This window comes from Kryptolebias marmoratus, linkage group LG6 (genome assembly GCF_001649575.2).
Source record: "Kryptolebias marmoratus isolate JLee-2015 linkage group LG6, ASM164957v2, whole genome shotgun sequence".
Lineage (NCBI taxonomy): Eukaryota > Metazoa > Chordata > Actinopteri > Cyprinodontiformes > Rivulidae > Kryptolebias > Kryptolebias marmoratus.
This window is the reverse complement of record NC_051435.1, coordinates 17,638,661-17,664,494: the sequence shown is the minus strand read 5'-3', so window position 1 is coordinate 17,664,494 and position 25,834 is coordinate 17,638,661. Positions and strand designations below refer to the sequence as shown.

The 25,834-nt window shown below is 37.6% G+C and overlaps 1 protein-coding gene across 4 annotated transcripts in view; it reads left to right on the top strand.

Moving 5' to 3' along the window:
- The window catches only part of nalcn (sodium leak channel, non-selective), a 67,915-nt gene that overhangs the window by 16,245 nt on the left and 25,836 nt on the right, over positions 1–25,834 (top strand). For all 4 annotated transcript variants that reach the window (XR_001808460.3, XM_025004612.2, XM_017410290.3 and 1 more), the window contains 6 exons: positions 741–827; positions 9,803–9,934; positions 11,348–11,515; positions 13,495–13,686; positions 16,095–16,232; positions 16,934–17,008. Coding sequence is in view for 3 of the 4 variants with exons in the window: in XM_025004612.2 (XP_024860380.1) it covers positions 741–827; positions 9,803–9,934; positions 11,348–11,515; positions 13,495–13,686; positions 16,095–16,232; positions 16,934–17,008 (792 nt within the window). In the remaining variant the exon portion in view is untranslated. The remainder of the gene's footprint in view (positions 1–740; positions 828–9,802; positions 9,935–11,347; positions 11,516–13,494; positions 13,687–16,094; positions 16,233–16,933; positions 17,009–25,834) is intronic.

Sequence of the window (25,834 nt, the reverse complement as noted above, 5' to 3'; positions counted from 1 at the left end):
TAAAATAAGTAAATGGTCTTTCATTGTAGCCTAGATGACCTTTACTGCCAAATACTGAAGTTTCAGAAACGTAGCCCAGACCATGTTCTAATGAGGTCAAAGCAATAAGATTTCAACACTTTTTTAATGTGTCTCAAGTGCAGGAGCTTTTCATTTGTTTCAAATAGACCCAAGATTAATATTAAAGGCAAACTTAAAAAAAGTACTTGTATTAAGTCTAGTATTTTACATACTTTGAATGACTTTCAGTGTTATATGCATCATTGTTTGCCTCTCATAAGTCATTGTATATATATATATATATATATATATATATAATGTTTTTTTTTCTACTATCACTATCGGGCCAGCAAAGTTTTATTTCATAATAAAGGTCTGTCACACAACATTATTGTTCCGAACCTGTCCACAGGACCCTACTTCTTGTTCAAACTTCCTTCCTTTAATATGTGAAACAGCTAACTTGTTTAAGTCAATTTCCCTTTTTTCTTATTTCTTATGTCTTCAGGCATGAATACCACATTTAGAAGCAGTCTCTCTGTTTGTGTACACATGGTTTTGTGTGTCTAATGCCTTGAGCTTTTTTTATTTTTTGTGGTCACAGATGCTTCATGATGATTTAGCCCAAAGGGTTTATATGTGTGTTTTGTGTTTTTGCCAGTACTTTGAATGATCTGTAGGTTTTTGTGTTTGTGTGTGTGTGTGTGTGTTTGTGTGCGCGCGCTGCCCCTGTGCCACAGATGTTCCATGAAGATGCCGCTGGGGGATGGCAACTTGTAGCTGTGGACGTCAACAAACCACATGGTAGAGCGCCTGCTTGCCTTCAGGTAAACACAGCATGTAATGAATATTCTGCTGGTGTAAAGGGTTGCTTTTTTTGTCTCACAGGCAAATGCATAATTCCGCATCTGTGTATTAGGAACAAAACCTCATCGTTCATTTGACAGTTGCAACAAACACACGCAGAAACATCTCAGCGCTTTCACGTGCACCTTTGTCTGTACTGGTTGCATCTAAGACTAAGTGATGGGATTTCAAATGAGGGATGTTTTTGATGTGCTGAGCTGCATTAATGACTTGTACTTGACGGATGCCACTGTTGCCTTGTTGATGTGCTTCAACATGTTTGGGCTTCAAAGATAAGCTGAAAGCAGCAGGTGCTGTTTAAAGCTGTTGATAGTGGTTTGGTTTGGGGTAAAAGTAAGGGCCCTCGCTGTGAGAGGCTGCCAATAGAGTCTACAGCTACAAGAGGGAAGACAGCTGTCAACACACCCTCCTGGAGTAAATACTGCTCCAGAGGTATAACGAGGCACAGACACACATACACACATACAAACAGAGAGAAATAAATACAGAGAAATTGGATGGAGAATGAGAGTGAAAATAGGAAGTGTGAAAGAGGCAGTATTCCCATTAAAGTAAGCATTTCCTCCAGAGTCTTGTCTTCAGTTTGTGGGGGAAATTTAGATGGAGGGATAACCGGAGGGATAAACACAGCTGACTTTCCTCTGAGCCCTGTGGAACAATCAAAGCCTTCTTTGTTTTCCTCACTCAACCATACCAAATAGCTATTATTGTCACTGTGCTCTAAAAAGAAGATCATTTCTGCCAGAAGAATAATTAAACACTTAAAGAGAGCAGCATTAGGTCATGCTGAAGCAGTCACTGGCACTGAAAAAAAAAGTAATTGTTGTTATTGCACTTACTAAATACTTTTAAATCATTGTTGTACATTGGCAACAGTATCAAGAATAAGTGATTTATATGGAGACCAGAAGGATGTGTCACTTTGTTTTTCAGTTGATGGCAGTCAGACTCTGTAGCCTGTCTGTGCATCCATTACAATCCTACTTCATTAAAAAAAGACTGAAATGATGGCTTGATTGCAGTAACATATATGGAGCTGTTTTCATTCAAGCCAGTTATCTTGAATTTGACGAGCGTACTGCAGGATGTTTATAATCAAACAATGTGCAAAGAGCCTGTGAATATTTTGTTGTCAGTGCTTGTAGTAAAGAACACAAACGGAGTTACAAAACCTCAAAAGCTACACTAGAATCAGGATAGCTTAGCTGTAACACCTAGGTTTCCATGGCAACACTTAGTCACAACATGTCCAGTTGCTGCACTTGACACAAACAAGAAAAACACATCTCCTTATTTTTTTACTTTTTGTTTGTTTGCTTATAATTTTGCACGGTATGAAGAGGGAAGGACCGAGGTCAGAATAATCAACTAGAAATATACATGGGTGTTTTTGTTGATTTGCTTTGTTATCTTACATTCTTCAACTTCTGTTGTTTATGTCACACAATGCAGACAATTCCACTGAAAGCATGTCAGCCTCACTTGACATGCTTCGACATGTCAAGTGGGGGCAAATAATTATCAAAAGCTTTAATATTTGAATAGCACTGACATTGACATGAATCATGCGGCGGTTAAAATCAAAAGCTATTTGTTGTCATTCATTGTCTTATAGTGACAGCATTTTGTGGCTTGCCAAGCCATCAAATTGCTCAAAAAGTTCTTTGATTTCCTTTGTGTTGACAAGAAAATGCGAGCTGTAAGCCAGCTGTTTAAAATGAACCGTATCGTGGCAAACACAGCTTGTACAAGACGTGAACTGCTTTTTGTTACACACCTTAACTTTTGGTCTCTATGTCATGTTCGAAGGGCATATTTACAGTCCGGTCTTGTGCAAAAGACCAGAACTGTGCATGTGACTGGGTTGTAGGAACAAAAAAAGATAAAGAAACTTGGAAGCATCATTCAGTCACTGCAAGATCATTTTATACCAGCAGCACGTGGAGCACTCTTGACTAAAAAGCTTTATTATTTACAAAATACCAGAGTTCTTTTTTTATTTTAAAGAGGAGCTGTGCCATTGAGTGGACAGGTATAGGGTGAAGACAAGCAGCGAAGATTCAGCCTGCACGGCCATCTGTGAAAGCTGAGGAAGTGAAGTGTGAGTTTCTGTTCTGCTCTGCCTGGCTCCGAAGTAATTGGCCGTCAAATGATTAAAATGTTTCAAGGCTGGCAGGTGGGGGGTTTTCTGCAGACAGGTGGCCTGTGTGTGTCCTCCTTCAGCTCATCCATCCGTACCTGTTGGGCTGTTTTTGAACCACCTGTATGTGTCCAGTCAAGCCTCATTTTTTGTGTTAGGCCTGTCAATTTGCCTGCCGTTTTGTGCATAAGTGTGTGTGTGTGTGTGTGCTGATCTGGGTCTGCCTGGGTCCAACTGGCTCCATCGGATGGAGATAACACATAATTGATTAAGCACCTGCTCATTTTGGAGACAGAGAGTAGCTTCCTCTCCCGAAGAGCTACAAACCAAAATAGCTCTTAGAGCAGGGAGCATCTCCACTTTCCCCAGGCAACTGTTTTATCTTATCAATCTTCACTTTTTTTATTTCAACAAACCATAACTTTATTTGATTTGGCTTTATTAAAATATAAAAATAGGGGGAGCTCTTTTTTTTTTATTAACACAGGCAATGTAGCAGCAACGCCTGATGAAATCTGCCAACATTATAGCAGTAATTCATATCTTAGAGTGGCTTTGTTGAAAGGTTATGAACAATTGATCTGTTTAAATAGTTCTTTGAACAGCTGTAGTTTGGAAAAATTTAGTTTAATTTTGACTGGATTGATGAGCTTGTGGCTAGCAGAGCGGGGCCAAAACCAAAGTGAATACCCGCTATCCTAAAACTCCAATCTCAAAATATTTATAGTGGTTAATGTAAATGCTGTAATTCTACTGGAATAATAGTGTGATTCAAAATCTATAGCAATGTAATGGTTTTAAAATGGCATTGCCATAAAACTAAGAAATTTTGAAAATTGGACTTGATTTTGGCACCACTTGAATTACTCGCTAGCTTGTCAGTCCATACAGAACTGATCCCTCTTCTTCAAACTGAGGTCATTCAAAGATCTGTCTAAAACTGGTTTGTTGTAGAGAGCTGCAACCACTATCAGTTGTTTATAACCTTTCCACAGACCACCACTTCAGCAGATTTAAATCGCCCCTTGAACGCTGTTGAATGTCGTAAATGCTGCCAACAGCAAAAATAAAAATCTATTTTTGTGTTGTAATTTGGAATGAGACACACTACATGTTCTGTTCCTTCACTATGAAGCTATTTGAGCTCATCATTTGTTTGCTACAGATTAATTTTTATAGACAAGTAGAAGAATCTGAAACATGCCAAAAGGGTAAACTGTTGCCCTGTCATTATTGGTTTCTCTGCAATCTCATGATGAATCACTGTGCATATTTGCATACACTCTAGCATTAAATCTATTTTATTGTAATGAAACTGGAAACTGGAGAATAGATTTAAGTATTTGTGACTGCATTTGTTTTATTATAAAATATTAAATGAATGTGTTTGATATATGTGCCTGTATCTGCCTGGGCTTTTTATTTAAGTCATTTTATAAATGTCATAATTCTAATGACTTTTCTTCACTTCATTTGAATCCAATCAAACTTTTGACATTGTCCTACAGGCTAGAGTTATGGCAGGTGGTTTTGCTTTGTGAGGATTACTGACATGACCTGTTTCTTTTCCATTAACCACAGGAAATACCTGATGCTCCAACATGTCTTAATATCCCAACCAAATGGAGCTTTGGCTGCTATAAACAAAAAAGGTTACTCCTGCTCTGGTTCTATTGAATTAAAATATGCATTTAATGCCACTTGTTCAAGCTTTAAATATAAATAAAGTTTAAAAAGTCAGTTCAAAGATAATTGAAACAGCTTGCCTATAATTCGCCATTGTCGCTCTGTCAAAGATATTCTGCTCACCTCTTGTTTCCATCCTCTGTCTGCAGAGCTACAGTAAATACAGAATGATAGATAACCCAGTAACTCACTGGGGGGCTTTAAGGTCCAGTGAATGCAACACCTATTTTTATTTTTTTATACCACTCCCTCTTAAGCCAGAGGTTATTGATTTTCTGGAACCTTCCTTTTCCACTTAACGCTGCTCTTTACCCCCTGGATCGCTATCATTTTAAGCTCACGCACAGTCACACAACCTGCCACGGTTAAGGTCACTTTGTCTTCTGTGCGGAGGGAGAAGGAGGCTACCGAAGAGAGTAAATTGACTTAGGCGAAGAAGAAAGGGGAGGGAGAGGAAAAGAATCAAAGGAGGAGTGTAATTATAGATGGCAAAAAACATTAGGATGTTAAATGGTAGCTCAGTGTCTTTGCTGTGAAACAAAACCTTATGGGGGAAGAACATTCGAACAGTGTCTGGTCCTGTGAAAGCAACAGTAGTCCGAAGAAACTGACTGAATTTGACTGTTCTGTTTACACTGAAGTCAGGCAGATGCATAAATACATTCAGTATTCTGGGATAGGAAACTGAAGACTCTGCATTGTAAGACAGGGTATGGGTTCACAAAAGCACAACAGATATAAGTAGGAGAGTACAGAGAGAGAGATGTTTATTAAGACCTGTATCCCAGCCAAAGACATGAGTCAGCCCTGTCTTATTAAGTCTGTAATTGGACAAGGGGCTACTGCTTCACTTGATCCCAAGTCCTGGAAGATTTTATACATCCACTTCTTCAGCCAAATACCTTTGCTTGCTTTCCTAACAGTTCACTACTAAGAAAAACAAAAAGACAAAAGCTTTCAGAATTAAGATACCAATTGCTCTTCTGCTCAGTTTCATTTAGTTGTGCCAATGCAAAAGTAAAATAAAATTTAGGAAAAGGAGTTGACAAACTGATTATCACTATTGGTTTATTCGTTACCAAATGTCTTTGGAGAGACGGAAGAGATAACTGAAGCGAAACAGTCTGTAATCCCACTCAGTTTCTGCTTAATCTCAGCATACAGGAGAGAGAAAACTGTCTCAGGAGTAGGTGCCAGAACATGGCTCAGTCTGGTGGTGACAATTCCTGTGTGAGTACTGCTTTATTGTGCCAGCTATGTGCACATGTGCTACACTCATCTCGTGTACCAGCAGAAAGAGCATTTGTGCTCCTTGGCGGTCTGAGCGAGGAGACAGAGCATGAGGAAACAGTCAATCTGCCTCTCTGCCTTGCAACAGTTCCAGCCACTGGAAATGTTCCAGGTGTGATGCACACACTCCCTGCCATCCTGTGGCTCAGGGTGCTGAATGACAGCAGAAATCTCCCATGAATGTTGTCTCGCCTCTTTTGTGAGATTGAAGGCAATGCCACGCTGGCTAAACTACCTTTAGAGTGAGACTTTTCTTCAGCATTAAACTCAAAATAAATAGGTGATTATAAAAATGTGCAAGCTCCATAAGAGAACACAATATACCTAATTAACTCTAAAGTTGTTTTTTTATTTATTCATTTAATAAATAAAATTTTGACGCAGTGGGGAATGGGCAATTTCCTAGAAATGTACATGGCACTTTATTTTATTTTTATTTTATTTAGTCACAAGACTGTTTGTATTCATAGTTTTAATCTTGCACAATTTGTTGCTGTTATGAAACAGGAGCAGAGGACACACTGTTTCATTAGGGTTCTGCTTTGACACAATGCCAGGGATCTGTTTGATAAATACTTACCCACAGCGTAATGTGTGGCTTCTGCTTGCAACACTTCAACACGCACATGTGTGTACCTGCATCTTTGTGCCTTTGCGCAGCGAGCACCTGAGATTTCAAAGGACCAGCCAGAGGCAACAAATAAAAGGCATTACATGGATCAAGTGCGAGAGAATTTCAAAGATGTATAAGTTGAGAGACATCAAACTCCAGAAATGGGCCAAAAAAGGATTTTTACCATCTCGGGGCCAAAAAAGGGCATGCAAGTCCCATCACCTACTTTAGGCAAACCAGGCCATTATGCCTTTGGAATGATATGAAGAGGATATCTGGTGAATTACACACCATTTTTATCCCGGTTGAAAGAAAAGACAATTTGCAGGAAAGATTAAAATGTTATTCCGTGCAGAGTTGGATGGGAGGACCGTATTTCTGGCTAGCTATCCAGCTTTTCTGCAGAGTGCGATTGCTGAAACCTTACAGAAAATATTGCCAAAGTCAGGACATTCAGAAGAATCCACCATTAGATACACAGAAGCATGAACTTTCAGTTTTTCTGTCGTCCTGCTCCTGTCTCTCCTGCTCCTTCTCTTTTAACACACACACACACACACCTTCCTTCAGCTAAAATATAACCTGTGGGGTAGAGCATCTGGTTGCTGGAAAATGTCAGACTGCTTTGTCACATTCAATCTCAGTCAGGGAGCTTAACCTGTGTGTATGTGTGTGTAGAGTAAATGTGTATGTGTATGGAAAAAAAACACCCATAGTCAAGGCTAACAGCCCTACCAATTAATGCAGTAATCTGTTTTGGTAAGAATAACAAGGATTTATATTTTTGACCACAAAATACAAAATAATTTCAGAGAAAATTTTAGAATTATGAATTGTATTACTTATCAACTCTACTGGTATACTCTGCTTCTCATCCATGGCCGGCTGAAAATCGTCACCACTCGTCTTTGCTACCCTGAACAGAATTAGGCAGGTATAGAAAACACACTAACAGCCAGCTGAATGTTTGATACAATTACACTCATATTTTCTGTCACATCTTGGATCATAAACCCGACTGCAGAGTTGGCCTATTGCTACACTTCTTAAAAAGGTAATGTTATGTTATTACATAGCTCTTTCGCTTTTTAAGTGACAGGCTCGGGTTGATGCAACATGACTTAAAGGAATGGAATACCTTGTAATACCTAGTACTTTTCATAAACTTTTTTTTTTTTTTGCAGTCGGTAACTAAATTCTGAAACTCCTAGGCATTTTCAAGTAGAGAGTTTGCTCTGCTGAAACGCTTTTCTGGGCTTTCACTGCAGTCCGTGCATTTACAGCTTGTTATTGGGTCTGTCAATGAAGAGTGTGACATTATTTTCATTTTACTTGTTGGTTAAATATAGGTAAAAAAAAAAAATTGTAGCTTTTTTTTTTTCTTTTATAAAATTTTCCTGAAAATGAGTTTAGCACTGTAACAATTACATTATTCCTGATAGACATTAACCTATAGAACTGCATGTCATTTGTCATTTGTATGATGTTTCTATTTCAGTTTTCCCATTTGCTTTGTTCTATAAACCAGCAACTAATGTCATCTACTTACAGTTGCAAAAATCAGCTAAACTTCTTTTTCATATTCCTCACATTCTCATTGTGTTCCATTTACAGATCAGGGTGTTTAGACTTGAATGAGTTTGTGCTGTGACTGTATTCATGTGTAGGAGTGTAGGTGGCAGTGATTCCACTTTCCTGGGGTGAATTTGATCTTTCCAGCAATGTTGCAAACACTCTTCATCTGTACTGAAGTTTTCCTCCTGTTTGTTCCATTTTTTCCTGTTTTGGAAGTCTTTTTTTAGGATGAGTGACTCTACCCACTCGCAAGCTGTTCAATGTGCCCTATATGTACATTTTAAGATTGTGATCAGCTCTGTCACGCTGTTACTTAAAGAATGCAGTTACTTCATTTGTCAATCAGTGGGGAGAGTGTTTAATCTCACTTTGTGTTATCGGGTTTCTTTTACGTTCTTTCATGCCAAAACCTTTTTAGAGCTTTTGATGTCATTGATTGCAGTAATGGCCGCTGTTATTTCCACAAGACATTTTTTACACATTTACTTTTTTCTTTTCCTTATTTTTGATCTATTTGTATACGCACGGATTCTGCTGTTTATGTGCTCAAAATAGTTTAGCCTTCTGGTTGCTTTGAATTGTTGGTGGTTTAGCTGCTGGACATCTGTGGTCTTGATCCATGGCATAAACCCTGGTTGCCATCTTGAATTAAAGGACCGAAGCCTTTGCTACCACTTGTGTACTATTGTATCATCATCTGCCTTGCAGTTTCCAATTTTCAAAAGTCTTGTTTTGCATTTTTGATGGTCTGTGTCCTTTATTGTCTTCAGTATGGTTTGGGTATGATTTCATCTCTTTGTTTTATTTTGAGCCAAAGCGAAAACACAGAAGCATTTTTTTTCTGTGAATTAGTTTTGTCAAATATAAATGTGCTGTATTTTTACAAAGAAAAACTAACACAGAAGTTCAGTTAAAATATCTGAACTATTAATTTAAGTTATGTGGAAAGGTTATGAACAGCTAATATCTTACCTGTTGAAGATATCTTGTTTGAACAAATCCAGTTTGGAGAAATGAAGTTTAACTCGGACTAGGTTGATGAGTTAATGGCTTAAAACATTGTAAAGTCCCTTCCCCAGAAAAGCAAATAACAATTTACCCTGTAAATGATGGTGGTTTAAAGGATTTTGATATAGTGTTCAGATGAACCACTATAAAGACTAGCCATTAGCGCTTCCATTTGGTCAGAATTAAACTCTTATTTCTTCAAATTCCAATGAGCCATCTACAACAGGTAAGATATTAAATCTCCATATTTTTTCAGATTCCTAACAGATTCCTAATTTAAAATACCTTTGCTTTAAAGTAAATAAAAGTAAATCTTCATTTGTCCATTTTGTGTTTGGTACTCTCTAACCTCTGTACACATAAATAATGGACATTTTGTCAGCCGTCTAACACAGTTTAGATTAATTGGTTTGTGGCCACTGGTCTGAATATTTGTTACCTTTTGAGACATTGTGCCACTGCTAATTGTTGTTTATCCCAGTCTGGTCCTTACCCGTGTGGGAAACAAATAAAATTGACAATTTTAGTTTTGTCTCTTTACACTTTCTCTTTGCATGTCTATGTAATTACCATGCAGAGCTCAGCATCGCAGGATGCAACTGAATTCTGCTTTATATTCACAGCAAATGATGCGGTCGTCTGTGTTCCACATGTTTATCTTGAGCATGGTCGCTGTGGATGTCATTGTTGCTGCCAGCAACTATTATAAAGGCGAGAATTATCGCAGACACTATGACGAGTTTTACCTGGCAGAGGTGAGATCTGATGTTTTTTATTCTTTAAATGACATTTTCAGTTATTAATTTGTATCACCCATGGTTTGTTTATTTATCTTGCTGTATTTCACTTCACATTCTTGTTACAAATTTCCCATTTGACTAAAGCTTTCATTTAAAGCTTAAATTATTTAATTATTGTTTTACAAAGTAGTATAACAGTATAATAGCTTAAATGTGATTTTAATTGTAGCCTGTGTTAACAGGTATAGGTACTCCATTAAAGACTCATGCAGTCCTATGGATTTCTCTCAACAGCAGATAGATGTTTCCTTTAATAGTAACTTAACTTAATCCTGTAAAATCTGAAGTCATTTTAATATCCTGTCCCCTGGTATTGTGCTTGATGCAGTTGAGGATTTTAGAATGCATGGAAAAATACACCTAAATGTGTTTTTCTATATATTTAAAAAATAAAACAAACAAACAAAAAAAAACAATAAAACTGAAAAAAGTGTGCTAACTCCCACATTCTTTGTTATACTTTGTACCCTCACACTAAATTAAAGGCAGAAGATAAAACAAATGCACAATCTTCCCCTCTCTTTTATCCTCATCTGTATCCCTCAATCTTCAGATTTATTTTAATCTGTGTAAAAGCTGCAAAGGGATGATGGGAATTGTGGATGCTGTTTTTTTTTCTTTTTTTTGAGAAATGCACACTTTCTTGGTGTGATGTAAACTTAATTTTGCTCTTCTTACAGTATTTCCTCTGCTGGAGACAGCCGCAGTAGATATATCCAGATAATTTGCGATTGGAAGTACTCTGGTTATTTACTGCCCCACATGGACAAAGTTAAGGCACGAGGAAGATACATTTAAAAACTGAAAAGTGCTAAATTATTGCACCAGAATCAGAGCTATTGGGTTTCAGAAATGTTTTTTTTATAAGCTACAGTATGGTATAGAAAATGAATCAACACTAAGAACATTTTTCATGTGCTGTTGGGAATTTTGAATAATTGTTATAAAATCTATTGAATGTTCCTACAATCCATTCACCCATTTATTTTCTTTAACCGCGTTTCCTTCACGAGTCTCTGGGAGGTAGGGCCTATCTCCGGTGGTCACTGCCCTGGACAGGTCTCCAGTCCATCACAGGGACACACAGAGACAAACAACCATTCACACTCTCACACCTAGTGACAATTTAAACTTGTTCTTACAATCCCTAGTACTTTATCAACATAAAATCACACCTTTTGCATGATGAATCATGACCTAAAAAGTAATACATAGCTATAGATTAAAATATGACACGTAAAGCAGCAAAAGCTGTTTGTTGTCAGTCTAAATGTAGATCAGAAAGTACTATACTGTATGATATTAGTGACATTTATTTCCTGGAAGCAAACACCATCAGTGACTTGTATTTTCTTCCCTGCACCCCAGGTTGCGTTTACTGTCCTGTTTGACTTGGAAGCTCTACTGAAGATTTGGTGTCTCGGGTTTACTGGCTACATCAGTTCCTCTTTGCACAAGTTTGAATCTCTGCTGGTGGTGGGGACCACACTGCACATCTACCCCGACCTCTATCACTCTCAGTTCACCTACTTTCAGGTATGGCTGCACAAATAAATGCAAAGACATTTGAATGGATGGGTGAAAGTGTGCGCTTGCGTAAACACACTGCACTGGAATGTCGTGCAGAGTGGAAAGGCGAGTCATCCACTTAAGGGGCTGAAACTGTGAATTGTTTTGCAACATTTTCCTTCAGTGATCGTATGTTAAATGAACTCTATCACTTCCGTATCATAAAACCCTTGCATTTTAGATGTAGTTTTTCAAGAAATGCTAGACTTTTTTACCTTACAGAAACCATTAACCTTACAGATATGTTGTAAAAATGGTACATAAAAAATAAAGCTTACTAAGAACAAATGCAGTACGATAAACAAACATGGATGTAAGGACTAACTGACCTATTTGGACCAGCGAAAGCAACACTATCACTACACCACTTGTACTGTTAAATAAAAAGAGCAGAAACACACATATAACAAAAATACATACTATCATTTAGAAATGTTGCCAGTTTGCCTTTCCCACAAGGTACTTAAATTACTGCATGTTCCCATCATTTACTCAAAAAATATAGGCAATTGGAATTATTTTTTTTCGAAAATGCTTGTTTACAATCTCGTCTGCCAAATCGCGTGCCTGCAGCACGAAGTACACATTCATAATCTGTTTTTCTTAATGCTCGGTCCTCTTCTTCTGACTAATTAGTGGTTTCTGAGAGCATTTGTGAATCAAGTTCTTTTCATTTTTCTTACTCATTGGAAAGCATTTATCGCTAACTGTTTCTGCTGATGTTTTTTTTTTCATGTCACTCCCAGTATAAACGGGAAAACATTGAGTCACAAGCAATTAACCTTAGGGTTCTGGGGGTGGAATTGGACGTGACCTGGGAATAGGAGAAGAAACCAAGCACAGTCATTTTTGTTTGTTTGTTTTGTTCTTTTGAGTTAGATCCAACTGTAGGACATTTCAGTGTTAAAGGTTAGCCTTATTACCTTTTAGTACAAAATGCCGTATGCTTTCAGGCCCTACTTACAATTTTAAAACACATATGTTCAGTGATTATAATCAGTTCTTGAAACCCACCTAGGAACTTTAATGTTTTGTAATTCTAGTTGCAGCAAAACTGAAATTATTGTAATTCAGTAGGTGCCATGTGTGAAATTTTTTCTTATTATTTTTGCCTATTTGTGGGAGGAATTTGCTGATCTATTCCAGTTATTGGTATTTCGCTAATATAGCTGTAAAATGTTTTTTTTTCTGATTTTTTTTTTCTTTGTGAAAGCAAAAATGTGACACATAAACCAATTCTATTTTTTGTCAAACATTCATATGTCTTGCACGAGGCAGAACCCATAGCAACCCATCGACAACACCATTTTCACGTCAGTCTTTCTATTATTATTTCACTTTTTTGTGCTTCGCTCCTGTAGTCCCAGAGGAGTCCTTTAAAGTGTATCTGGGTCATTGTAGACTGTCAGGAGTACAGTAAACGTGTGTTTCTGTCCGATCTCACATCATGCTGTCAGTGTTTTTACAGTATATTCTTTCCTTTGGATTCCCTCTGGAACAGTAACCTCTCTTTGTTCTTCATTTCATTTTATATCCAGGGAATCAAAGGTAGTCATTAGTTTGTCTTAAGACTGGATTATGAAGAAAAATCTTTGGCCAGAAGCATCACAGAGAAGAGCTTGATCAATAGCCACTCTTTGGGTTTCTAATCAAAGTCTGACAAAGATGCATTGCCTATTGGGGGGTTACTGTCACCACAGGCCGTGTTGGGGCTAAGCCTCTTAACACAGCACAACATTACCACACTGTAGCAATTGGAGTAAGATCAATATGCTTTCTTTTAAATAAAATATTTATAAAGTTTTTTGTATGGTGTTTAGTTTTGGATGACAGTGGTCTTTTTGCTAAGGAAATGACTGTTCTTAAAAATCAAAACTCTATAATCTACATCACATACTGTACACAGGAACCATAAATGTGTAATTTCTTTTCTTTCGTCTTCTTAGGTGCTACGTGTCGTGCGTTTGATAAAGATTTCCCCTGCCCTAGAGGACTTTGTCTATAAGATCTTTGGTCCAGGTAAAAAACTGGGCAGTCTGGTGGTGTTCACAGCCAGTCTTCTCATCGTCATGTCAGCCATCAGCTTGCAGATGTTCTGTTTTGTGGAGGAGCTGGACCGTTTTACTACCTTTCCAAGGGTAAGAGACGTCTCGTACTCATCTTCCCATCCGAAACACAAAATATACTTTTAAATGCAAATTATTTGTAAAGAAAGTCATAAATATGTCTGTATTGGTTATATTTTTGTACAGTTTGCATTCACTCTGTTACAATAATTGTACTTTATTGACTATTTGCTTTCATACCAGTTATTTATGAAATTAATTGTTTTGCATTTCTGATAATGTTCATTTGTGCTTTGTTATAATTTGTTGTATTGTCTGTTTTTCTAGTTGTATATTAGCCTTCATAAGTCTGAACCTTGAGCAATCCCAGCCATCTGAATTCACCTACACAGATATACTATAAAACACATTTATAGTTAAACTGTTTATTCTCCTGGAAAAAAAAAAGTAGAAAAGCCATAGATTTTTTTTTAGTACTTTCACATATAGTAATGAGCATAGATGTTCTTTTTTTGTTTTATTTTTAAGGCTTTTTTAAATCATGTTTACAGTAAAAAAGAATATAAAATAAGTTTGTTGTTTTTGCTGCATTGGTGTGTTAAGCATATAGATGGATGTAAAGTTTTCCCCTGTGTGCTGCATAAAAGTGCAAGTATTGGCCTGAGATTTGATTTTGGCAGATATTTTATCTTAAATGACTAGGAAGGGTATTGGGGACAAATAAATAAATAAATAATTTGTAATCTAATCGGGACATCCCTAATGCTGTTGTCACATTAATTGTTTGAGCCTACAAAAATCTCTACAGCTCTGAAAATGAGATGCACATATGTGATGAACTTGGATTTACTTGGTTAGATTTTTTTTTCATTATGACTAGAAATGCAATTATTGTCATATAGACTACTGGGCTGGTAGAAATTCATAAAGAGATGGACTTCATTCTTTAAAGATTTTATTTTACTTACACTTAACTTGAAAGATTTCTCTTCTCTACAGTCCCTTTTAACCCCCTAATTAAAGTCAGCTTGCTTCTTTGGCCTCATCGTATACACATTTCATACTTTTATTGCTAGAAACTATTTAGGGAATTTTATTCCATCTTTTAAATGTTATGTCTTCAACACCTTCTGTGATAAAGCAGCCCCATAGCATTACACTTCCACCTCTGTTCTTTACTGTCAGTCTATGGGTCGTTGATATTTTGAGGTTCAATACTGGAAATAATGTTTTTCAGGGAATTTTCATTTTGAAGCTTAGTGATAAAACGTATGCAAAGACTTTCTAACTAAACTAACCTATTTTAATTTGAACCGTTGTTTGAAGACAACATCGTCCACTGTGTGCAGACATTTATTAAAGGATTGACTGCTGTTTTTCTCTCTTTTTATTAACTGTTTAAGTTTGACACTTGTTCAAACTGTCTGTCTTTTCTGATACTTTTAAGGTATTTGTGTTTGATGGTTATAAACAGGAAACTTTACACTGCATCTGGCAATGTAGAAAATGGTCCAGTTGTTGAAATTTATTTATTATGATTTTTAATCTTTTGACAGTTCATAGAGGCTCTCAACCTTTTGCTGTACATGGTATCTTAATTTGAAAGATTCAGATAAACTAAATGGACAGAAACGAACTTTAAACATTCATTCGGGACGTGTGGCAACTCGAACAAGTGATCTGAAGGCCTGATGGGTTCTGATGATTGGTTGCATGATGGTTCCACAGATGTCTCAATGCCTTTGATTTCTAAGTGCTCACAAACTTGTCTTTCTCTCTCATTAGCAACATCTTTCCGCTTTTATCCATTTTTTTTTATTTCATTGATCTTAGGCAAGCGGGATATGAGAGCTGCTGGAAACAGCTGCCACTTACATGCTGTACTATCCTTCCCTCTTTGTCATTTTCGTCTGTTTCCTTCCTTCTGTTCCACGCACACATGTGTACATCCAGACACAAATACATACAGTTAATGATGTTTGACTGTACTCCCTGTGGGCAGACAAGGTTTTTGGGTTTATCTTTATCTGCACTGACTGGGACATGGCGGCAGGTGGGAAAGGTTGAGGGCACAGGGTTGCTGTCTGAAGAACAAAAAAACGAGAAGAAAGTGCAGGAGTGCCATTTGACTTCAGGGGCCATCGTGTCACAGCTGGTTGCTCCTTATACATTCAGTCGACCTCTATTGAGTACACAAGAGAGCAAAACACATAGCAAGAAAAGATGCTCGTGTCCTCACTTCCTCTTTTGTTCTCACTTGTTTTTGTTTAAAATCTAAATTTTCAAAGGGATTTGTACGTCATCTGTGTTTCCCCCCTTTCTTTCTTTCTTTCTTTCTAGGGGTAAATTCTTACATTTCTTTTGAGAATCTTTGTTTTTGTCCATAGTTTTAGTGCTGTAGTCTTCCATTTTACCTTTTGCCCTCTCTTTAGCCTTTAGCCTCTTTCACTTTCTCTTATGTTGTGCTTGCCTCCCCGCAGGCATTCATGTCCATGTTCCAGATTCTGACCCAGGAGGGTTGGATAGATGTCATGGACCAGACTCTGGTGGCTGTAGGTCAAATGTGGGCTCCAGTTGTGGCCATTTACTTCATCCTCTACCATCTGTTTGCTACCCTGGTGAGGAACAAGCTGTGCTGCTTCTCTCTGCTTCTTGCATCTAGTGTCTCGTGAAGACAAATTCATAATCTGGTATTTTATTTAAAAAACAAAACCAAAGACAGGCGTACTGAGTGCCTTTTGGTAGCTTGGTGGTCAGTGCCGCGTTCTTGTAATCCTGAGGATGCAGGTTCGAGCCCAGGTTGCGGCAGGAAATGCATCCGGCGTAAAAACACTTGCTAAATCTTTCATGCGAGTTTGCTCGCTGTGGCAACCCCTGAATAAGGTAGTAGCCGAAAGAACAACAGCAATTACAGACATACTAAGTGTCAAAAGGATGCATAAATTATTCTCCTTCGATTAGTGGTCTGCCCCTTTTTTGTTCACGCAAGTGCCACATCTAATCACAGATAATCAGACTCTCAGGCGTAAGAAGCGCTGACATTTCAGTGTTTGGTCCTCTGATACAAGCAGTCATCAGACAGCGGACTCTGGATGACTCACGCCTCAGTCCAGACAGACAGGATGTCTTCAAGGACAGAACAAGCTACAAATGCAATTACAATGCAGACAGTGAAGAGTGAGGAAAAAAATACTGCATTGTCCTATTTTTTGGGGGGGGGTTAGAACGGTAACATTGGCAATGTAATAATGACACGGGCGTGTGTAATGTGCTCACACACAGCAGAAGCTCTTTTACACTTTCTCTTGTTACTTTTTAGATTTTGCTGAGTCTTTTTGTGGCTGTTATCTTGGACAATCTGGAGTTAGATGAGGACTTAAAGAAGCTCAAACAGGTAAGACGCTCATTTAAACATTTTTTCTGCTTTTCCTGTAGCAGAGTTGGAGCTCGTGAGCTCAGCTCCTTTGTGTTTCCTAAGTTTCAAATGATAAAATAAGAGATAAATGTTTAGATGTTCATGCAGTTTCACTAAATGACTGAGTCTTTCTGCTAGTTATGAGAGCAGTTACAATTCTGCTTTCACCTCAGAAAACACTTACCAATGTGTTAATTTTTTTAGAATTTGCTAGTTTTGTTTTGATTTGTTTTGTTCTGTCAAATAATAAAAAATGGAAAGACTCAGAATAATCCAGACTATCAACAACTCAGCAAAAGTATCCATATTATAAATATAGTCTTGGACGTAATTTTTCTGTCTGAAAAGGAAGTTAATAAAACAGTTTGTTTTTTTTTACCCATATAATAGTTTGATCTGAAGTTATTTTTATTCCTAAAACTGCCAGACTACAAAGGAAAATAAAAAAAAAATATATAATATACACAATATTGACTACCTTTATCCCTGTGACATGAGGATCAAAATATTATTGAACTGCACTGTTAGTCATATTTTGCATCTTGGTGATTCGTTGTTTTTTACCATGTCAAATGAAAGTTCTGTATTTCTTTTAGCCTCTGACTACTTTGCAAGTGGAAAATTATCTCTGTTTAGTGTAAAAATGTCACAGCCCGTTTAAGGCCTCGGATTGTACTGAGATCTTTGATAATCGACGTGTTGTTGTACAAACGATGGTGTGAAACTTAGCCTGCTTGCTGTAACTTTGGTAGCCGATTTTGTACAGGTTACTCAAATATTGCTGATCTACAAAAAAAAGAAAAAGAAACATGGAGCTGTTGACGCACAGAATCGCTGCCAGGTTTATCACTTGTTGTTTGTTACAAAACTGTGATTCATTGTTTTTTTCTTATTCAACTGATAAAGCCTTAGCTGACCATCCCCTAAACTAGAGTTACTCCTGTCACAGGTCAGGTCTCGGACAGGTTGAATGCCCACTCATGCAGCCTTTGACTCTGCAATATGTAAAAGCACAAATGGAAACCACCAGAAGAATATCAGTCAGCAGACTTGCTGTGATGAACACAAATTCTCAGGTCATAGTGGACATCCAACTTTCTGAATCATTATGAGTTGTTCGGTTAGGTTTGGGATGACGCACGGCTTTGGAGCCTTGTGTTGCCAGAAAAATAACAATGAAATTCAGTTTTCTGAATGTACACTTCAAAAGATTTCACCGGAGCTCAGGGCAGAACTTATTACCCTTCATAAGGGAAAGCAGAAGGCTGTTGCTTCCAGCGGCAGAGGCATTTAATTTCAACAGCGTGTGCCGTACTTTAAAAAACTGTGCTTTTTGTGTACATGTACACACAGTACTGTTCAAAGATCTCAAGCCGTCCTTAAATATTTAAAAAATATTTTACTTTCAAGCAACCAGACTTTTTCTTAAAGTGGTCTTGAGCTATAGTTCTTCAAACTTTCTAAATTTCACAGTTTTTTTTTAAACTTTAGCTGCTTTTTAAATTCACTTTGAGTCTAGTGACTAACTATTTTCAGAGGAATATACTCTGACCTATTTATTAGGCATAAAAAGTCTCCAAAACCTAACCGAAGGATGTCTTTTTGGCTTGTCTATTTCGTCTATTTTCCTCATTGATAATGCTTACACTGCACAATATGCTGTTATGTAAAAACTGGACAGAAAAAGACCCTCAGAAAGCCTGGAGAAGTTTTGATTAGGACCACTTACACAATTAAACAAGAAAATCTGACTTTTTGGAAGCAAAGTTTCCAGACACTGGGATGGTTTAAACTGTAAACATGGTACAATTCATGTACCTCTGTGATATCAGTCTCGTTTAAATCATTTGGTAAAGAGTTTGCTGTTGTGTTTTTACTGTTTTTTACATGACTCAGAAGCCTTTATTGAAAAGGGGGAGAGAAAGAGAGCTGAGCTTACTTCCTGCTGATCCAATCTTGCTCTAACCTTCCTTTCATTTGTAGATGCTGCTGTTTTAAACGCCTAAAGATGCTCAACACACTGGCAAAGAAACTTTTTCGCCCACTGACTTTTTGGACAATCATTGCAGACGCACTAGAGTGTAATTTCAAGTGCTTACAACACCGATGCGTAGGCTACAGCATAGGCTCCGCATTAATGGAACACAAAAATAACCATTAGGCTTTAGAAATACAGGCCACAAAATAGTCTTGTAAAAAAAATTAAATAATTTACATTTTAGTAACAACAAAAACGAAAGACCAAATTGGGAGAGCAGTTCATTTTATAAAAAATAAATATATATATATATCCGCCTCCCCGTGATCTGAAGTGCTCACTGATTTGGCTGCTATTTGACATTTTTCTTTGTTTTGTCAGGTACATTTTATTTAAAAGCTGAGCACTTTCTGCTTCTACCCTGGGAAGAGTGACAAGGTTGAATTATGCCCACTTAAGAGCAAGGCTCTGATTTTTTTTTTTCCCCTTTTTTTGTTTGCTTTTTTGAGGCCCAGCTCTAAATGGTTGTGTAAGTGGCCAATTATCTAAAAAAAGCAAAAAAAAAAAAAAAAGCAAAAAAAAAAAGCAAACCTGTTTAGGAAAAAGCTGGTATTTTCACACAAATACACAGCACTTGGCACAAGACAACTTTAATAAGCCGTCTCTGTCATGAAATGCAAATTAAGTGCTGTGGCAGACAAATCTTCATAGGAAAGGAGTGTTTTAAATGATCACAGACATAAATGTAAACCATTAAAGCATTTAGCACTTTTCTGTTTTTATTCATTTTATATCTTTACATAAATTACCAGGCTTACCATCTTGAACACTGTCATAAACAAACACTCATACAAAGCCTGTGTGTGAGTGTGCGTGTGCCCTCGTAGCTGGTTGACAGGTCTCAGCTTGCTTGGACAGGTTATTTCCCTCCCACAGCTGAGTGATTAGGTGCACTGGCTGTAAAATTGCCCATTTTACAAATGCTTCAATCATGGATACAGAGGCTGACTATATATAAACTATAGAGGGTAATCGCCCTCCCACAGGAGAAGGCTCCACGTATAAGCTTAAAAAATATAATAAATTGAAAGGAAATACACATGTAAAACCAATTACCCCCCCCATCCAAAAAAAATTATTATTATAATTTACTTCTTATTTATGACGAGTTTGCTTGCGGCATGGATGGGCTGTATTTACATCCCATTAGTGGCCTTTAAGGTCAATTTATTGTAGTGTTAAAAATTTCATTTGTAATCATTGTGGGGAAAAAAATAACATTTTAGTTGGTTTGAATGTAGTGTCAGTATTGTAACATCCTGCTCCTGTTTGTCCTGTTCCATCTGTGGTTGGATTATCAGGTGGAAAATCAGTGAAACGTCACATGTCACTTTCAGTGCCATTGTATTTTTCCTCCTCCTGTGAAAAATGCCGAGCATAGGGCTTGTGTGTGGTTACAGGTAGGCTAACAGCGACTTTCCGAGTGTATTTACTGTTCGAAAACACATGAGCGGCCAAGCTTTTGAAAGGCTTGTCTTCACAGCACATTTACAGTATGCGTGACTGTAAGACCCAGACTTGTTTTCTTTGGCAATTGAGCGTTTGGTTGGAACTCAGGATCAGCACCTGTGGTAGTAGAACAGCAGATAAAATCTCTGATTTACAAATGCAGACACAACAAGCTAGTTTTACTAACGGCAAAAGTAGAAACAAGTAACTTTTTATTCTTTGTGCACCTAGAGCAATACAGGCGAACACACAAAAAAATGGTGTGTGCATTAAAACATAAAGAAAGCATACATTTTTTGATGCCACTTTGCAACTAATTCTTCTAATTTTCCAAGTAAACATTCACAAGTGGAAGATCTCTTTCTTCACACACTCCACTCTCATCATTTTTACACATTTCAGGTGCTAAAGTTAAGACATGCTTTGTAATGGAACTGTGAGGTGCACGTCTCTGTATGTGATGTATAACATATCAAAATTTTGTGCTGCCACTTTGTTCATTTGACAGTGACATCACCAATAGAGTATGCAGGTGCAAACATCTGTCATTGTTTGTATGTTGATTGTCTCCGACTGTCAACCTTGACAGAACATTTGTCTTGATTTGTTTTTTTTGTTTTTTTTTTCATGTGCTGAAAACATTAGGAGGACACAGGATTGTGGGGATTGTTGCTTTATGCTGGTGTAGATTCTCAGTCATCCAGGCCATGGTAAATTCAAAAAAAGTTAAAAAACAAAAACAACTGGACTTCTATTCTGTAGCTGAAGACGTTTCGCTTCTCATCCGAGGAGCTTTCTCAGTTCAGAAATAGAGAGTGTGGAGTTGAGCTTTTAAAGCTGAGATGTGATGTAAGCTGGATTGCTTGCAAATTGTTAGGAGAGTGAGAACAATTTGCAAGCAATCCAGCTACAGAATAGAAGTCCAGTTGTTTTTGGTTTTTAACTTTTTTTGGATTGTTGCTTTGCTTCTCTGCTGTTGTACCTACAGAGCCTTTATCCATCTTCCTCAGTGTTATCTATATTTATCAACATACTGTAAAACTATGTCTAAAAATATAAGAAAATGTATGCAAAATAAATAAAGAAAATGCTGTACCAAAAAAAAAAATGATTATAAAAACAAATGTACTTTCTATACAAACACATATATACATTATTATAGTTTGAAGGAGAGTTTTAAAGGTTGGGAAGTTGTGGTGAAGGTGGGGGTCAGGGTTTGGAGGAGAGAGGGCCCATTGAGCATCAGTTGGCTACAGACAGAGCGACATCTTTCTTTTGAAGAACTAAAACAACTTTTTGGGAAAGATTTTTTCTTGTAGTAGTAGTAGTGAGTCCATCAGGTTTGAAATGGTGTCTAAAGAGTTGGACTTTTCTTCTGTCGCCTTCTGCCTGTCAGATTTAGGTTCCCATTGGACCCTTGCTCCAAGATTATCAACATTTTTTGTTGTTTGTGAAGGAGATGTGATCTTTCATTCTCCCACTGCTTTTGTTATTGTTCAAGGTGTTCCTGTAAGTATGCCAGAGAAGCTTTGATGTTAGATCCTTCTTCTTGTTCTGGGCTAAAGACATTACTGCCTGTTTTGTTCTCATTCTTTCCACAGTGAGAGACGTTTCCAAGTATGTGATGTTCTTGATGGCATTTGTATGAGCTGATAAATTTTCTTGCATCTCTACATGAAAAACAGCTGTCTTTTTCTCATTCTCAGCTTTTAGAAATTGCAGCTGGTTTTAAAGCTGCTCCACCTCCTGCTGGAAACTTTTTCTTTCCTCCACAAACTTTTGGTGTTGACCTTGGAGTTGAGCTTAAACATTTTTCAGATTTGTTTCATTTTCCTCTGACTCAACTCATACCTGTTCTGCTGTGTTTTCCCCCTCCTCTCACTTGATATTTCCATTGTCAGTTTCAGTTTTGTACTGACTGTATAAATTGTCAACAATCGAGTGCAGAACCATCTTATTGGATAGTTTACTGGTCAGAGCTTCCATCTGGCGTTTTGCTGTTCCGACTCAGAGATCTTTTCATCTTTAATTGATAGTGTTTGATGAAAGTCGAGCTCTGAGAAAGTTTGTGACCTTGGACAGTGTAACTTCCAGCTTTAACCTGCAGGTTTGTAGCACTCTGATTATTCGGAACTTGATGCTTTTTGTCCTCTGGCAGAGATACTTCAGGTTATGGCTCCTACGGTTTGATTCCACTTGGTGTTTCAGTGAGCCATCAAGCCCAGTCTCTGTTAGCCATGTACCAGCGGCAGATTGAGGAAGTGGCTGATATCAACAAATCCTACCAGTGGCTAGAAAGGTCTGGACTGAAGGACAGCACAGAAGCACTACTCATGGCAGCACAAGAGCAACAGAGGCCGAGGTCTATCATACCAGACAGGACCCAAGATGCAGTCTGTGTAAAGATGTCCCTGAGAAAGTCCAGCATATAATAGCAGGATGCAAAATGCAGGCAGGCAAAGGATACATGGAACACCATAACAAAGTGGCTGTAATATCTGGAAGTCTCACATGCAAAGTGGGACATTCCACCAAGGGTGGTGGAGAATGGCAGGGCCAAACTACTGTGGGACTTCCAGATCCAGACAAACAGGTGATGGCTAACAAACTGGACATTGTGGTGGTCAACAGGAAAAGCCGTGGTTATAAATTTAGCAATTCTAAGTGACTGTAACATCAAAAGAAGGACCATGAGAAGCTGGAGAAATACAAAGATCTGAAAGAGAAAATAGAGAAGTTGGGGAGAGTCAAGACCTCAGTGATACTAATGGTCATCAAAGCACTCGGTGCTGTGACCCCCAAACTGGAAAAGCGGCTTCAACAGATCCCAGGAACAACCTCAGAGATCTCTGTCTAGAAGAGCGCAGTCATAGAAACAGCTAAGATGCTGTACATAATCCTCTATCCTCAAGCTTGAAGTGAAGTAGAACCAGCCATGTGGAAGTAATAGGGCAAGATTGAATATATATATATATATATATATATATATATATATATATAATATGTGGATAAATTTGCAACCTCAGATATGTATATTTAGAATTATGAATCAATGTTCTTCAATAATTAACAGCAAAATCTTGATTAATCTGTGCATGTGTGTTTGTAACTATGTTCTCTTTTGACTGTGAAGGTATAATGGTTAATGATGGATGGCTAGTCTTATGTTCTCAAGATATTATGAGTATTACAGACAGGATTCCAAGCGTGGGCTCACCGCCTTATGTACATCTTTCAAGAAACACTGTGGGGACTTACATAAATCACAGACTGGGGATGTGATGTGGCACAGAGTAAATTATATCGCTGCCCCAAGTGTGTCTGGCACGTCATATGTGGAATGGAAAGAGTCATGACACAGACAGCATTTGGTTGTCAGTGGAGTTGCATCTATATTCCTGTTTCATATTTGTCAGATGCACATGGGATGATCTGGCATCAGCTGTGGAAAAAAAAAAAAAAAATCAGAAGACAGAGAGGGAGATGGATTGAGCAGCAGAGGTGGAGGAGGAGGAAAAAGTCAATGGAAAGGAGGGACAAAAGGTTAACAAGAATAGTCAGAACAAAAATGTTTGCGGGAGTATAAATAACCAAATACTCAGTGTTCCACAAATGCAACAGGAAACAGTGGCACTGTGTCAATACTGACAAATGAGGGCTTTAATTGCAATGCCTCAATCTTTTCAGCATTAGTGCAGTATTGGCGTCAGCTGCAAATGAGGTGTATTATAACTGGTATATGCTTTGTGCTGCACCCCCCATTTTATTCAACATGTTCTACATTGAATATTAATTTTGTTCAGGAGAATTCAGTTTGATCAAATGCATTATGAGGTGATTGCATTGTGGCTTCCCATAAAGGATTTCATTATTTATAAATTAAAGTAAAAACCTGCCTTCCATTTATGTGATTTAATGAACCAAAAGCTTATTTGGGGATTTAACTGATGAGAAGAATAGGAAGGAAGACAGAGAGGGCGAAGAAGAAAAGAGCATACCCCTTGGAGAATCCCAGTACAATGTGTTCTTATCTTTTCAATGTCACTTTCAGTTTTCTTTTGGAAGATTCTAGGCCTTATGCTCCTGTTGAAATTAGTTTCCATTCCCAAAATAATGCAAATGCACACATGGCTGGTAATCGTGTGTGATTTTATTTTTTTTTAATAGACAGTCTTGGCTTGTAATTGGCTTGATTGTTTAGCATTTTATTTCATTTTGATAAATAATGCTAATGTTTAAGTAGTTCTTAAAAAGAAAAGAAAATTGTAGAATTAAAAATCCATTGACGACCTATGGGAGATACTTTGGGAGTGTGGGGTTTCTCGTCCTTTGGTGCAAACTGTTCAGTTCTGGTACAAACAAAGTTAAAGTTTGGTTTTAATACAGGTAGTTAGTCAGACGTGGTCTAGTAAGTGTTGGGCTCTGCCAGGGTTAACCTTTGTCATACTGTACAGATTTATAGGCACAACCAGAGGGTGGGTAGTACCCCAAATGGAAGTGTTAGTACAAAGTGTGTGTACAATGGAACAAGAGATTAATAGGAGCATTTGGGCAGCATCTACAGTGATGCAAATGCTGTATCGGTTCAATGTGACAAAGAGAGAGCTGTGCCAAATGCAAAAGCTGTTACTATTTAGGTTTTTTTCCCCCCAATTTTTTATCTATAGCCATGAGCTATGGATAGCGATCAACAAAAGGAAATGTCATATATCGATGTCCAAAATGAATTCACCCTTCAGGACAGAATAAAGAGCTTAACTATTTGTGTGGTGGTCAAAGTAGAGTTGCTTCTCTTCTGCATAAAACAAGACAGCTGAGATGATTGGGCGTCTTGCAAGGATAGTCCGGCTGTCTTCAAAAGAAATTGTTTTGGACATATTTCACCAGAAGGTGGCTTTAGGCGAGAGATTTTATCTTGAGACTGGCTTTGGAATGCCTAGACGGTCTTTCCAAAAAAAAGTGGAGGGTGATATCTGTGGAGAGGGAGGTTAAAGGACGTTTGTTCAGAACCCTGCCCTTGCAGCAGTGGCAGACAATAGATTAAAATGGATTAGAAGGTAACTAAAATACTTGTACTGTATATAATATAACTAAAATAAACCCTTTTTATGTAATTACCAAGACTTACAACTCAAATTATTATAGTTAATGTTATAATTAGTATTTAAAACAAATCAACCTGAGAAAACTCAGAAATGAAAAGTCACAGAACAGCTGTTATTAAGTGAATCCTTCATTGGCACCAAAGACATCCAAAACACATTTCCTTGTGGAGCACTTGGCTGATCTGGTTTTGAGGAATGGCAGCCCATTGTAAA